Raw genomic sequence first — 12,417 nt, 5'->3', positions numbered from 1 at the left:
AATAATCAAATTTTTTTAGAAAGTATATTTTCTGTGATGTATAATGCAACTTAATATGCATAATGCATACCTAACTGATTTCTTCATTACATATATTCTTCAAATTCAGTAACCAAAGCACCTGTTATTATACAGTGTTTTTTTCTGTTTTAAAAGTGCTGTTGGTCTACGATGCTCAGCTCCGGCATAACATGCGTAGTCCTTTTCCCATAGTTTAATTTGTCACTGTTTCCTTTGATTCAGGATCAACTGTTGTGTAAATTCAAAATTTTTTCTTAAGGATCTGAAAGAGGAGCACTTTTAAAAGATACTTAGCACATAGATATTCTTAGTAACTTCCTACGTGTATGGCTGAATGTGTAACATAAACCACAACAAAGGCAGAGATTGAAAAAAAAATTGTCTTAGCTAGTCCCAGCGAACGTCCTAGGTCTGATCAGAAGAAAGCTGAGTTCTCTGTGTAAACTTGAGTCGATTTTGCAGGGGAATTACAGAAACTGTGGGTATTTTAGATCTTCATTTCGATCCTGTTTCAATGGCGTAGTGTTTTACATACGTGTCAATGATTGTTGCTCTATGCATGCATAACATTTCAATTAATACCAGCTCAGCTGCCTAAAGTTCTGATGAAATGCTTGTTAGCACTTTGATTGCTTTTCCATACATTATTGCCCTGCGTTTGGGATTTGGACGTTATATGATCATGGTGAAAAGTAATTACAGAAGGTAACGATCCATGGTGTGTCCATTAAAATAGTAGTTTCTTCATTTTTTACGCAACATTTGGAGACATTTTTTACCTTCCACTGTTTTTGTGTGTCAGAAACTGAGGAGCACAGTGGCTGAGAGGCATAAAACGGTCTGAGTATTGATAGACTGTTATCCGCAGGGCTGCTGCTGAAACAAACGTGTCGCTGCTGTGTCTGATGGGACGTGACAGAGTTTTATGTTACAGTTGGTAATATTCTGCTTTAAATTCCAAATTTAACCCAGCCTGTAAAATGCTTTTTGGAAGCTTCTAATCTCATGCTGTTTCACTAGTATTAATAATGCCTGTTTGTCCTTTTAGGACGAATGAAGAAAATACTTCCTATGAAAAGTACAAGTACCTGATTCTGGGAAAACTCTTAAAGCACTTCTAACTTCAGAGCTGTAGAAAAGCATGAAGGAACAGTCCATCTGACTCCCTCAGCATCTCACACAGAACACAAAATGGCTCTTCAGAAAAAAACTGTTGCTGGTGTCTTGGAGGAGTGGTGTTTGGAGGAACCACTGTTCAGTTGCAGACGGCACCGGAATGTTAGGAAAAAACTGAGACTGATACGAATTATAGGGCTTCTTGTCAGTGTAGTGGCCATTAGTACTTTCTCTCTTTCAATTAGTGCCTTTTTCAAGATGGAACCACATAGCATGGCATTGGCCAGCAGCCTAGATAGCCGAAAGCTGGTGCATGGGCACCAAAGAACTCTGTTGGATTTCGCAGAACAGAATGAAAATGGCACTCCAGACCCACACACTTCTATGAAACATGAAGCTGAGCACGACAATGCAACAGATGACCATTCCAAGGGAGAGTACCCCACGGACCTTTTCTCTCTTGAGGAGAGAAGAAAGGGAGCAGTGATCCTCCATGTAATTGGAATGATATACATGTTCATAGCTTTAGCCATAGTCTGCGATGAGTTCTTTGTACCTTCCTTGACTGTCATCACTGAAAAACTGAGCATATCTGACGATGTGGCAGGGGCAACCTTCATGGCTGCTGGTGGGTCAGCCCCAGAACTCTTCACTTCTTTAATAGGAGTGTTTATATCCCACAGCAATGTCGGCATTGGTACAATAGTGGGATCTGCCGTCTTCAATATCTTGTTTGTTATTGGAATGTGTGCTTTATTTTCTAGAGAGATCTTGAACCTTACTTGGTGGCCGCTCTTTCGAGATGTGTCCTTTTACATCATTGACTTGATCTTGCTAATCATCTTTTTTCTGGATAACTTGATCATGTGGTGGGAAAGCTTAACGCTTCTGACAGCATATTTTTGCTATGTGGTTTTCATGAAGTTCAATGTTCAAGTAGAAGAATGGGTGAAGAAATTTTTAAACAGAAACAAGGTTGAGAAAGTAACGGCAGCAGACGCTGAAGGAAAGGTTGGTCAATTTTTAATTAGCATATACGTAATAATGCCCTTGTAAGTGCTTATAACTTAAGGATCCTAATATAGTACAGTAAGCAATATAAAAAAGTCCCTTGTTTTGCTAAAACATGTTTGTTTAATCAATCCAATAGAATTGAAAATATAAAACTTTAGGCAGCCTCCTAGTAAATCAATAGCTTTTAACTCCAGAAAGATCCTAATCATCCAGAAAGAACAGGCCAGCAAAAAGATAGAAACCTTTACTCAGCATTTTTGCGTATTGATGAGGTCTGAGATATAGCTACTATTTTTTCCCTAAGATTTTGAATTAAGCAGTAATGACATCTGGGGAGGGTCTTGTGACAAAATTTGGCTTTTCAAAGACTTTTAGTGCACTTTCTTCCTCAAAAAGGCATGTAGCTCAGAACAGTATACAAAGGTATTTTTCTACATGTTTTTCACATCTACTGATGCTGATATACATAATTAACTTCCAGTTGTAATCAGTGGCAATTACAAGAAAAAAATCTCTGGGAAAAGCAGTGACCACAGTGTTAAAAGGCAGAGGTTGTGTCTTTAAGCAGCATGTTTTCCCATTTTCAGTATTCACAGTATTTTCAATTAAGTAAACTAATTTTCAGCCTGAAAATATGGCCACAAGTAGAGACAGGAATTTATGCTTAAAGGGCTCTGTGGATCTTCATTAATTTTCACCTTCTAAACACCTCTCTTAAAGCAGGCTATATTTAAGAGACTTCTGAAGCTGAACCGGTAAATATTTATGTATGTAGCAGTATGTTAATTGGATGTTTAATACTGAAATTGAAATGTCTGGTTTTGTAGGGCAATAGGGTTATTATTCATCAGATAAAGTTTTATTTTCCAGTAATTATTCAGAGTATCAGGGAACTCTTCTCTGTTTTGTTTGTTTCGTTTAACAGCCCTGTACGAGTGTTTTGGAAGAGACACAATCCACTGGTAAAAGCGTACAGGCATATAAACAAGAGGATAGAGAGACGGAGCACATCAAACTGTAGAGAGGGGCTACCTGTGACTCACATAAAACTGATGATTCTGCCTATATGCCTAACTTTGAAGAGAGAGATTGGTATTTTAACAGTACGGAGAGGTGCTTTCAGTTTTAGGACAAGCCACAAAGAAGTCCACCAAAAATAAAACCACAAAATTTAAATTTTTAAAATTTTCTAACCAAGTTTAACACATATATACTTATTTGTAGTTTGATATTTTCCTTTTTATTCCATGCCTTTTCCAAAATCAGTATGCTAAATGTGTGTAACGATAGGAAGAGACTATGGTATATGAAGCAACCATTTAATGCATTTTCACCTGTCCATAAACTGGGTTTGAAGGAGATGTGAATCTATAACTGGTCTTAAACAATAGTCAATATGAAAAGCCCGGTTGGGTTGCGCAGTCTATAGAAGGATAGTGATAGTCTTGGCTTTTGGTGGCAAAGGTTGCTTCATTTCTACAGCGTTAGCAGTTAGCCTAGATTGCTTCCAGTCATCAAGAATGTGCTATGTCAATACAAAATAAAATTATATATATAATCAAATTACTATAAAAAAATCAGAATTTGTGATCTCAGTTGTTTGTTGTAATGGAAACTTTTTCACTCTTTTTTTCCCCCATTAGGGCAGAGAATTGCTGGGCAGCTCTCTGGAGTTGGTGGGTTAGGGTATCTGAAAAGAACTGTATTTCAGGAGTGTATAGAAAACTTTCTTCTCTAACCAACACTCCCTTTGCTTATCTGTTGTTGATTCTACTGTTGAAAAGCTGGCAAGTGTTCTGCTAAAAAAACGTGCGTGCCGTATTTATCTTTAAGACTTTGTGTTGTAATCTAAAAGCAGCTCAACAAAGTTGAGAGGTCTAAATAAGGCATTATAAAGCTGGATAGTTGAAGGGTTAGGTGGCTTATTAGCAAACAAGTATCAAAGAGTAAAAATCTGATCAGGTGAAAAATGTCTTGAGATACTAAAGTGTATTTGATGTTAATTTCAGTATTTTTATTATAAGATGTTGAAGAAAGTTTTACATTCTCAAGAAGGAGAGTATTTCCCAGGAGAAAAAGGTCTTAGATGAGAAATTATTTTTCTGCTTAGCTGTCATTTGCTCTAGATGTATTTATTGAGTTGCTAGTGTCTCTAGATGTCTTTCAGATTCCTTTCTCTCTTCCCCATTTTTAAGAGTTAAAGCACTCATTTGTACTAGAAAGCTGTGAATATTCAAACTGAATTACTTTTTCTGGTCTTATTTTCTTTAGTGAGTCAGTTACTTGTACAAATGTGAATGCAGTCAGAGTACTCAATATGAATTTTATTGTGCTCACAAGCTTTCAGACATATACAGTCTAGGTTCTTAAAGGCTACAGGTTGAGAAAATCTGGTAATTTGAATTTTGGCAACAATCTGGTGGCACTGATGAGTCCAGACTACAAGCCTTTTGCATTTAGAGTTCATGGGGTACATTGGCAAGGTCCTGTTTGAATCGTGGATGGTCTTGTGCCCATCTCAGCCTCAAGGAAGCCTGATGGCAGTGTAATGTTGATGAACCTCAGAGATCACTGTGACAAGGGTGAAAAAATGGAGGAAAACTGAAAAAGCAAGACAGCATGGAAAGAAAGAACAAAGACCAGATGGCTACGTTCTACAATGTAAGGTGGCATATGGCATATGCAGACCAAGATAGGTCCCTGACAAGTGACACTGAGCCCTGTGGGTTGCCCTGAATGAGGCCCACAGTTGGTAGTGTGATCCTAACACCAGATACCTCCAAAAGACCCTTCCAGCCTAACTTTGTGGTGTGATTATTTTAGGTTTTGTGTAGTTCTACTACAAAGAACAGATTATTTTTTTAGGGTAGGAAACTTTGATATTAATTCTACATCTTCCTTAGCTGAGTGAAGATGTTTAGAAACAGAAGCTTGAAATTGAGCCTAATGGACAGGAAGAGGAAAATGGAAAAAGCTGATGTACAAAGTTCTTAAAAATAAGACTGTATTGATCTTCTGCTAAGGTTTCAGTCTTTGCTTCATAGTCTGTACTGGTGGAGGCATGTTGAATATATTAGATCATGGTAAAACATCATGTGAAATTATGTTTTTGTTTTTAAGTACTTTTTTTCCTTTAATGTATCATTGCAGAAATACCTGAATGTGATCACTCAGTAAATAACATGAAACAGTTCTGTTTGGCAACTAGGAGAACAGAATGTGGGTGGCACGGGGATATTGTGCAATGACATCTGTTTCACTGACAGTACCATTTTAGATAAATAGCTTATGGTATATACAAAACAGTTACAGTTTTTCTACATTTACAGAGAACTGCATTTGGAAAATGAGCTATTTTTACCAACAAGACATGGTTTGACATTATTTTATTGCCAATTTTGTTGTCTTCAGAAACCTGAATAGCTTGTGTGTGATATTTTAAGATCTATACTGATCTCAAGTGTTGCCACATTGTATTTAATGGCAGTATTTGTATTTTAAAGGAAAGGTTGTTAACAGTATTTTTAGGTACTTCTCTACTTTGTGGCTGTATTAACACTGCACAGGCACAGTCACTGTTATAATGTATGTTCTACTATGTAGTTGTTTAAGGAAAACCTGAAATTACCTGTATGCCCCACAGGAAAAACTGGCATCTGCCAAAGGTTTGAGTTTGTAGTTGGTTTGAACTCCTGAACGGTTCTTTTTGAGGGCTTCTCAATGTTAAATCCAGTGACTCAGGAACTGTAACACTATCTACAGAACAGCCTTTCTTCTCTCATCACCAACAAAAGATATTTTAAAGCGATGCTTTGTAGTCCATACAGAGATCAGGGTCTTACTCTACAAACATATCACAGTTGGTCTACTTGTGCAAGCATGTTTGTGAATATAGAACTATGAGTGTCTGGGTTTTGCATTGTTTTAAGTACATGTCTGGAAAATAAGCATCATTGCTGTCCTTATACCATGTATTGTTTTGATAAAAGCCTGGTTTTGTGTTACTTTTTGTCTGCTTTTATTATCTCAAAAAATTTCATGTTACTTCTGTGTTAACAATGTTACCCCAGTATCAGTAACCGTTAGTTAAATAGCCTTGAGTATTTAGCATCGTTGATTCAATTTAGGGGTATTATTGACCTACCCAAAGGCTGATACTTAATATATGGAACCATTAGTACAGTGAAATGGATACTATTCTCAGTTTATTTTAGCGCCTCTCAGTAATTTAGTGACTACAAAGCAATGATTATAGTGGTTTTCATCATTGGAGTCTCTTGGTTTTGTATGTATGTACCCCGGTAATGAGCAGAAAGTGATTGCATGGAAATGCAGTGTGGATTAAATATTCATAAATCATGGCCATCCACAAAGATTCATTTGGCAATCCTTGCTAATTGTGCCAGGAAAAGGAAGGCTAAAACTGTGCCACCTTTAATTAACAGCAAGGGGACAACATATCCATCAATATATTTAAAAATAAAAAAACATATGTAATTAAAAATAAATCAGATGATATTTCTTAGAGGCTGCACAAAACCAGCTGTGTTGGTGAATATTTACCATATTCTGAACATTCCAAATATTTACCATTCATATATAATTTACCATATTACAAATATTTACCAGAACTCCAGATATGATTAAATTAATTGTGCTAGAAGCTGCACAGGGAGAGGAATATGCAGTCCCAAAATCTGAAGACTTTATAGATGTTTTTCCTTCTCTTATCTCATTCTTGGGTACTTTGATCCAGATCCCCAACAGGATATGGGAGCTACAGGAGACTGTAAGTGGAATTTCAGTCCCCATATCAGTATAGCAGACCTCAGAATACCTGCCTGCTTGGAGGTCCTTAAACTCTGAAGGAGCTTCACCTCTAGACAGAGAAGATCTTCAGATGCCATGGTTTTGCTTCTGGAGTTTCTCGGAAACACCGGACCCAGGTGGAGCAGCATGGTACTGCTTTTCCATCCAACCCACATTCCTCTGCTTTTTTGTCCAAGCTAGTTCTCCAAGTTTACCTCCCAGACTAATATTTAACAAAATCCAGTGGCTTTTACAAGCTCTTCAGATTCTGGTGGTGAAAGTGCTCCAATTTTATGCAATTGTATACAGATCTCCCACATTCACTACTCACTCATATAAGTGTTGGGTGGCAAGGCACAGCTGACTTCCCGATTTTTTTCTCGCTTTGTGTTAAAAGGCAGTAGTGAGCCTTCAACACCATGTTTTTAAATGGTGGCTGTAGGTACCTGTTCTGAAGTGTGGGATGCGAGTGGTAGAAGCTGCCCTAAGGCAGTGCTTGTTGCAGGTTCAGGGTGCCACAGTACAGTGGTGTTTTGGGCACTGCTGACTTTATGGTGGCCTTGGCCCTTCTCGGTGGTGACACTCTGTAGGCAGCCAGCACTACAACACTAGGGCCACATGTCAAAAAATTAGGTTTGGTGGAGACCTTCTGCCCTGTTAATGATCTGAGGTTTTGTTGGCTTTATTAGTAGGACTCGTTTTTCACTGCCAACTGCAGAGGTGAGAAAACAACCCCTTTTGGGTCCTTTCTCCTTCTGAAGTTGTTTCCAAGAATTCAAGCATTTTGCTTTTGTAACTGTAGAATAAGATTATAACCAATTTGAATTTGTTACTGCATAATGGATAGTATGTTTATACTGAACAAAGTCTTATAACAAAAGTGATGTAGAAGTGGAGAGTGTAATGATCATGACAGTTCTTAAAAATAAGGTATGTGCCCATGCTTGTCTGGTGTTTGTTGAAAGCCAGGGTTTTTAACCATCAAAATTTTCTGTGCAGAAAGCTTTCAAAAGGACTAAACCTAAAGTGGACAGTCTGGCTTCCTGTTCTCAGTCTCTTGTGGTTGGACGTGTGCATATTTGATACAGATTGTGTAAGGCAACGTGGAATTTTCATGTTTATTTTAGTCTTTTAACCGTTGGACAGCAAAAAACATACAAAACCAGTGAGTTTTTGGCAAACAGCATTCAGTACAATACCAGTATCTCAAAATTAAAATAGCTTCCCTTGGTCCTTTCAACCAAAATTCAAAATCTAATTTTAGCCAGCAATGCAAAGAAATGTGAAGACAAGGTCTGAAGGTTTGCACTTTAAAAGATCAGTGTAGGATGAATGAGTGTTAAAAGTGTTTATACATGAGGTATAGCACAAACAGGAAGATGTATTAGAGATAAATAAATAGCGGTGATACCTAAAACAATTGATTAAGAGATCTCTTATCTATTTAGCAACCTTTTTTGGTATTTATAAAATGAGCTTTAATATAAAGAATAAGACTTCTTAATTTCTCCCGAGTCATCTACGATGTTTTGCCTAATCTGTAAACTATGGCTAGTGTGGTGTTGCTAATTCTGTAGAATATAGTGTTTCCTTCGCCTTAATCTAGATTAGCAATATTCCATTGTATTTCAGCCAGCTTTTATTGAAATATCAGTTTTTATTATTTAATGTCATGGCTGGTTCCATTAACCTGTGCAGCAGACTGGCACAAATTAGAGTTTCAAATTCTTTCTTGGTACTGCCAGATTTTTATAACCTAAAATGACAAGATAAAGCAAAAATAGATAATTGTAATGAATTTATTATGCACAGGCCAGTTGTTATGCATCATAGAGTCAGATACAGGTAATTTAGAAAAAGGTGTCTTTCACCCAAAACACCTTATTAAGTACTTCTCTTGGAAATCAACATTTTCCTTTATCTGTATGAACCAAATACATTAGTAATACTTAGCTGTGCATTTTAAAATTCTGGAAATTTGGGCTGTCAATGAGAACTCCATCTTTTAGAATGCTCATTACTCCATATTGTTCTAGCACAGGCACAAATGTTTTAACTACTATTAATTGTCATAGTAAAGTACTGAGAAGATAATCCAGTTTCCATTGCACCAGGTCCTTAGGCAACTGTATAAAATCATAGTTCCTCCCCTCCGTAGTTTATGGTGAAAAAATGCCACTCAGAGTGCCTGATCAGAAGAATATGATTCATCATGTTTATAATTTTATGTACACTGATATATGCTTACCCTTATATATACCCTAGTATACCTCATCATCCTAAGTGTCACTAAGTTGCTGGTTATTTATTACACATGTATGTCCAGGAGATAATGTAAAGAAGTAGTTTATGGGATTTGCAATAGATCTTAGCAAGTATCAGTCAATGTTGCATCTAGTGGAAGGCAGCATTCTTTTTTATAATAAGACCTAAGTTGAAATAGTAGTGTTGGTGCTCTAATTTCCTTTTTGGGAAAACAAGCAGATCAGATGGTTTGGGTTTAGTTTGTTTAGTTGTAAATACGTGTGTGTGAAATTCTTGCAATTGTATTGTGAAGTGCAGGTCATGGTCGCAGGCAAACTGACAATCCTAAGTTAAAGCAGCCTTAGGGTTTACTTTTAGCAAACCAATTACATCTGACAGAAAATATATTGTAGGGCATTACCACATTTTTCATTATTTTGCAGGCAATACCTATAACTTTGAGGAAGCGCAGTTGCTATTTGCTGTCGTGGGTGGTTGGTTGGCTTACATGTGTTCCCATCTGAAAGAAGGAAATGAAAAAAAAATGCAGTCCTGGAAAAACGGCCATTGCCTTGCTGACAGTAGAATTGAGCCTCTTGTCTTGGGAGGGAAATGAGAGCTTTAAGGGTTGATCGGGTACTTGTTTCTACAGCGGGCGGAGGCTTCAGAGCTCATACTGCCTCCAAAAGCAGCTTTATCTTCCGCTGTAACTGCTGATCTGCCTTCGTCAACAGTGTCTCACTTTGGGTAATTTAACTGTCCCTGTCAGATACCATTTCATCAGGGCAGTTCATAGAGTAGTTACTGCTCAGTTAACAATGTTTTGCACTACTATTCCACTGTCCTCTGTATCATTGAAGCTGTATTCCTTTTTACACAAATAGCCACAAATAGCAATGGTCTTGGATGACTTCTTTTCAGGTGAGTGTGTGAGAATAGGCTTAAAGGTGTGTGTGCAACGATATTAACAGCGCTATGAAGTGCTACACTCAAGGGATGAATAGATTGGTGCAAAATAATTTCTTGTTCAAGGAAGAAAAAAGATAGCAGGGAATTTGTACTGCATACTACACTGCCAAATTAATCATAAATTTTCTTTGGGAATTAATCCTGCTTTATCACCTCTTAACTGCTTAGTGCTGGGAATCTAAAGTCAGTGGTAATACCAGTGACATTTATTGCATAACCGGCTAGTGTAAACTTTTCACCCTCTCCCATTGCTGTAAAACAGCTCTAGCGGATATAGAGCACTAAGGAAAAGGCACGTCAGCTGTCACAGCCTGTGGTGACCTTCAGGGCATCACTTGAGACCTGTCCACTTATGTGGGCTTTTGCCTGAGGGAGAAGGTTGAAGCTTGCAGGGTTTGTAATGCTAGAGGATGAGCACCTATTTGGGGATTAATCGGATGTTAATTTTGTTGTTTAATTTGTGGTGCAAGCTTTTATCAAATCACTAATTAAATCCCTTTTATTGCTACCAGGCACAATCACCAAGTAATCATTTAGCTAAAATTCATGGCAATAATGTGTGTGAGTGGAAAACGCCCAGATTTTGGAACTCCAGAAATTGCTTTGTCCAGGAGTAGTTTGAAATAGTTCATATTATTAAGTTGCTTACACATTTTTAAAGCAGTCATCTGAAGTAATTTGAAAGCATCATGCTGTGTAACAGCTATTCGTTGTTTCTGTATAATTTTATTGCAATTGAACTATTTGTGGTTTTCTGCTTTATTCTTAATATTAATTGCATTTATTTGCTACACTTTTGTTTTAATTTAGAACGTTTCTGGGTGGAGGCATATCCTGTTTGAAGGCTTCATCTTGGCTGGATTATTAAATGCTGCAGTGTTATAAATAATTATGAAATACTCCACCAAGTTGGGATTAAGAAGTGGTTATTGTTTCCTCTCTATGTTGAAAACCATGAAAAACAGTTAAGGTCTCCAGTTCAGAATGAGTTTTTGACCCATATGTATCTTTGAAGTAAGCACAGCAATACTAGTTTCTCTCTAGAGGTCACAGACACAATACCTGAGACTCCTCGCACTCAAAACCAATGGCAAAATTCCTTTGCAGTTTAGTCAGAGCTCGATCATGGACTGAATTTCGGAAGAATATTGCCATTAGTTTTTTTGTTCAGCTTCTGAGATAAAATCCCTACTTGCTACTACTCAGAATCCTACTCTACACATTATAATTAAGTGATTTTGTAAACTTTTAATTGTCTCATTCTCAGTCTGTACTAGAAGCATTTACCATTTGTGTGTGTGTATAGGCACACTTATGTATACCCATGCACACATACACACATAATCATGAGTCTGAAAGGTGTAGGCCATATAAAAGGTCAATGAGATACAGTGGAGATCCATAGGATGGTAGTTTGCATACTTTCTACATCGTTTCACCTGTCCTCTGCCTAGTAACCCATTTCCATAAGACTTACTCAAATTTTAAAAATTTCTACCAGCACATTTCTCATAGTTTTTTTTCCGGACTAGCTGTTCAGAGAAATATGTCTGTGTTTTCTCCTTAAAATTGGACTCCTTCCAAGCAACAAATCACTCTTGCCTGAGGCTGAGGACATGACGTACCGAGCTATTGACATATTTTATTATACCTTAGTATATCATATTAGTAATTCTTGCTATCCTGTGCCTTTACGGGGGTAGAAACAGGAGGTCTGCATCACTGGAGAGGGATGATTTCTCGCTTTCCAGTGAGGTAATCAGGGCTTGATTCTATCATGGGAATGGCCCAGGGCACTATTCTTTACTGCATGACATTTCACGTGGAGAAAAGGCCGTTTCTTATTCAGAGGAAAGGCCAACAGCTGGAATTACAGTAACTAATATTTGTTACATAAGCAAGAAACTGCAGTAAGTTGGGACGTGAATGTAGAGTATTAATTTCTTCACTTAAAGTATCTACCCAGAAGGCATAAGTCATCTTAGCATAGGAACAGAAGAAACACCAGACCCATTCCCTAATTATTTGCAAATATATTAGTAATTATTTCCAAATATAAATATTGAAAATCAGTATATTAAAATATATTAGTATTGAAATATTGAATTATTTGGATAACTTCCATTGTTTGCTTGCAAGCAATTCCATAAGGGTATTTAGGATGTGATATATATATATATATATAGCATCCAACAAACATGCAACCTCTTCTTTCATATTAAGGGGCATAGGAAATAAATGTTG

General features: G+C 37.2%; 1 protein-coding gene across 3 annotated transcripts in view; it reads left to right on the top strand.

The window, feature by feature from the left end:
• The first annotated feature begins 1,075 nt into the window (after positions 1 to 1,075).
• Positions 1,076 to 12,417, top strand: part of SLC24A2 (solute carrier family 24 (sodium/potassium/calcium exchanger), member 2) — a 120,246-nt gene continuing 108,904 nt past the window's right edge. For 2 of the 3 annotated variants that reach the window (XM_014952603.1, XM_014952604.1), the window contains exon 1: positions 1,076 to 2,148. In XM_014952603.1, coding sequence (XP_014808089.1) covers positions 1,213 to 2,148 — 936 coding nt within the window. In that variant the 5' untranslated portion in view covers positions 1,076 to 1,212. The remainder of the gene's footprint in view (positions 2,149 to 12,417) is intronic. The other variant, XM_014952602.1, reaches the window with a different exon arrangement.

The sequence above is a fragment of the Calidris pugnax genome, unplaced genomic scaffold (assembly GCF_001431845.1).
Source record: "Calidris pugnax isolate Ruff unplaced genomic scaffold, ASM143184v1 scaffold208, whole genome shotgun sequence".
NCBI lineage: Eukaryota > Metazoa > Chordata > Aves > Charadriiformes > Scolopacidae > Calidris > Calidris pugnax.
Note: the sequence above shows the minus strand (reverse complement) of the source record. Positions and strands in the feature narration are given on the sequence as shown.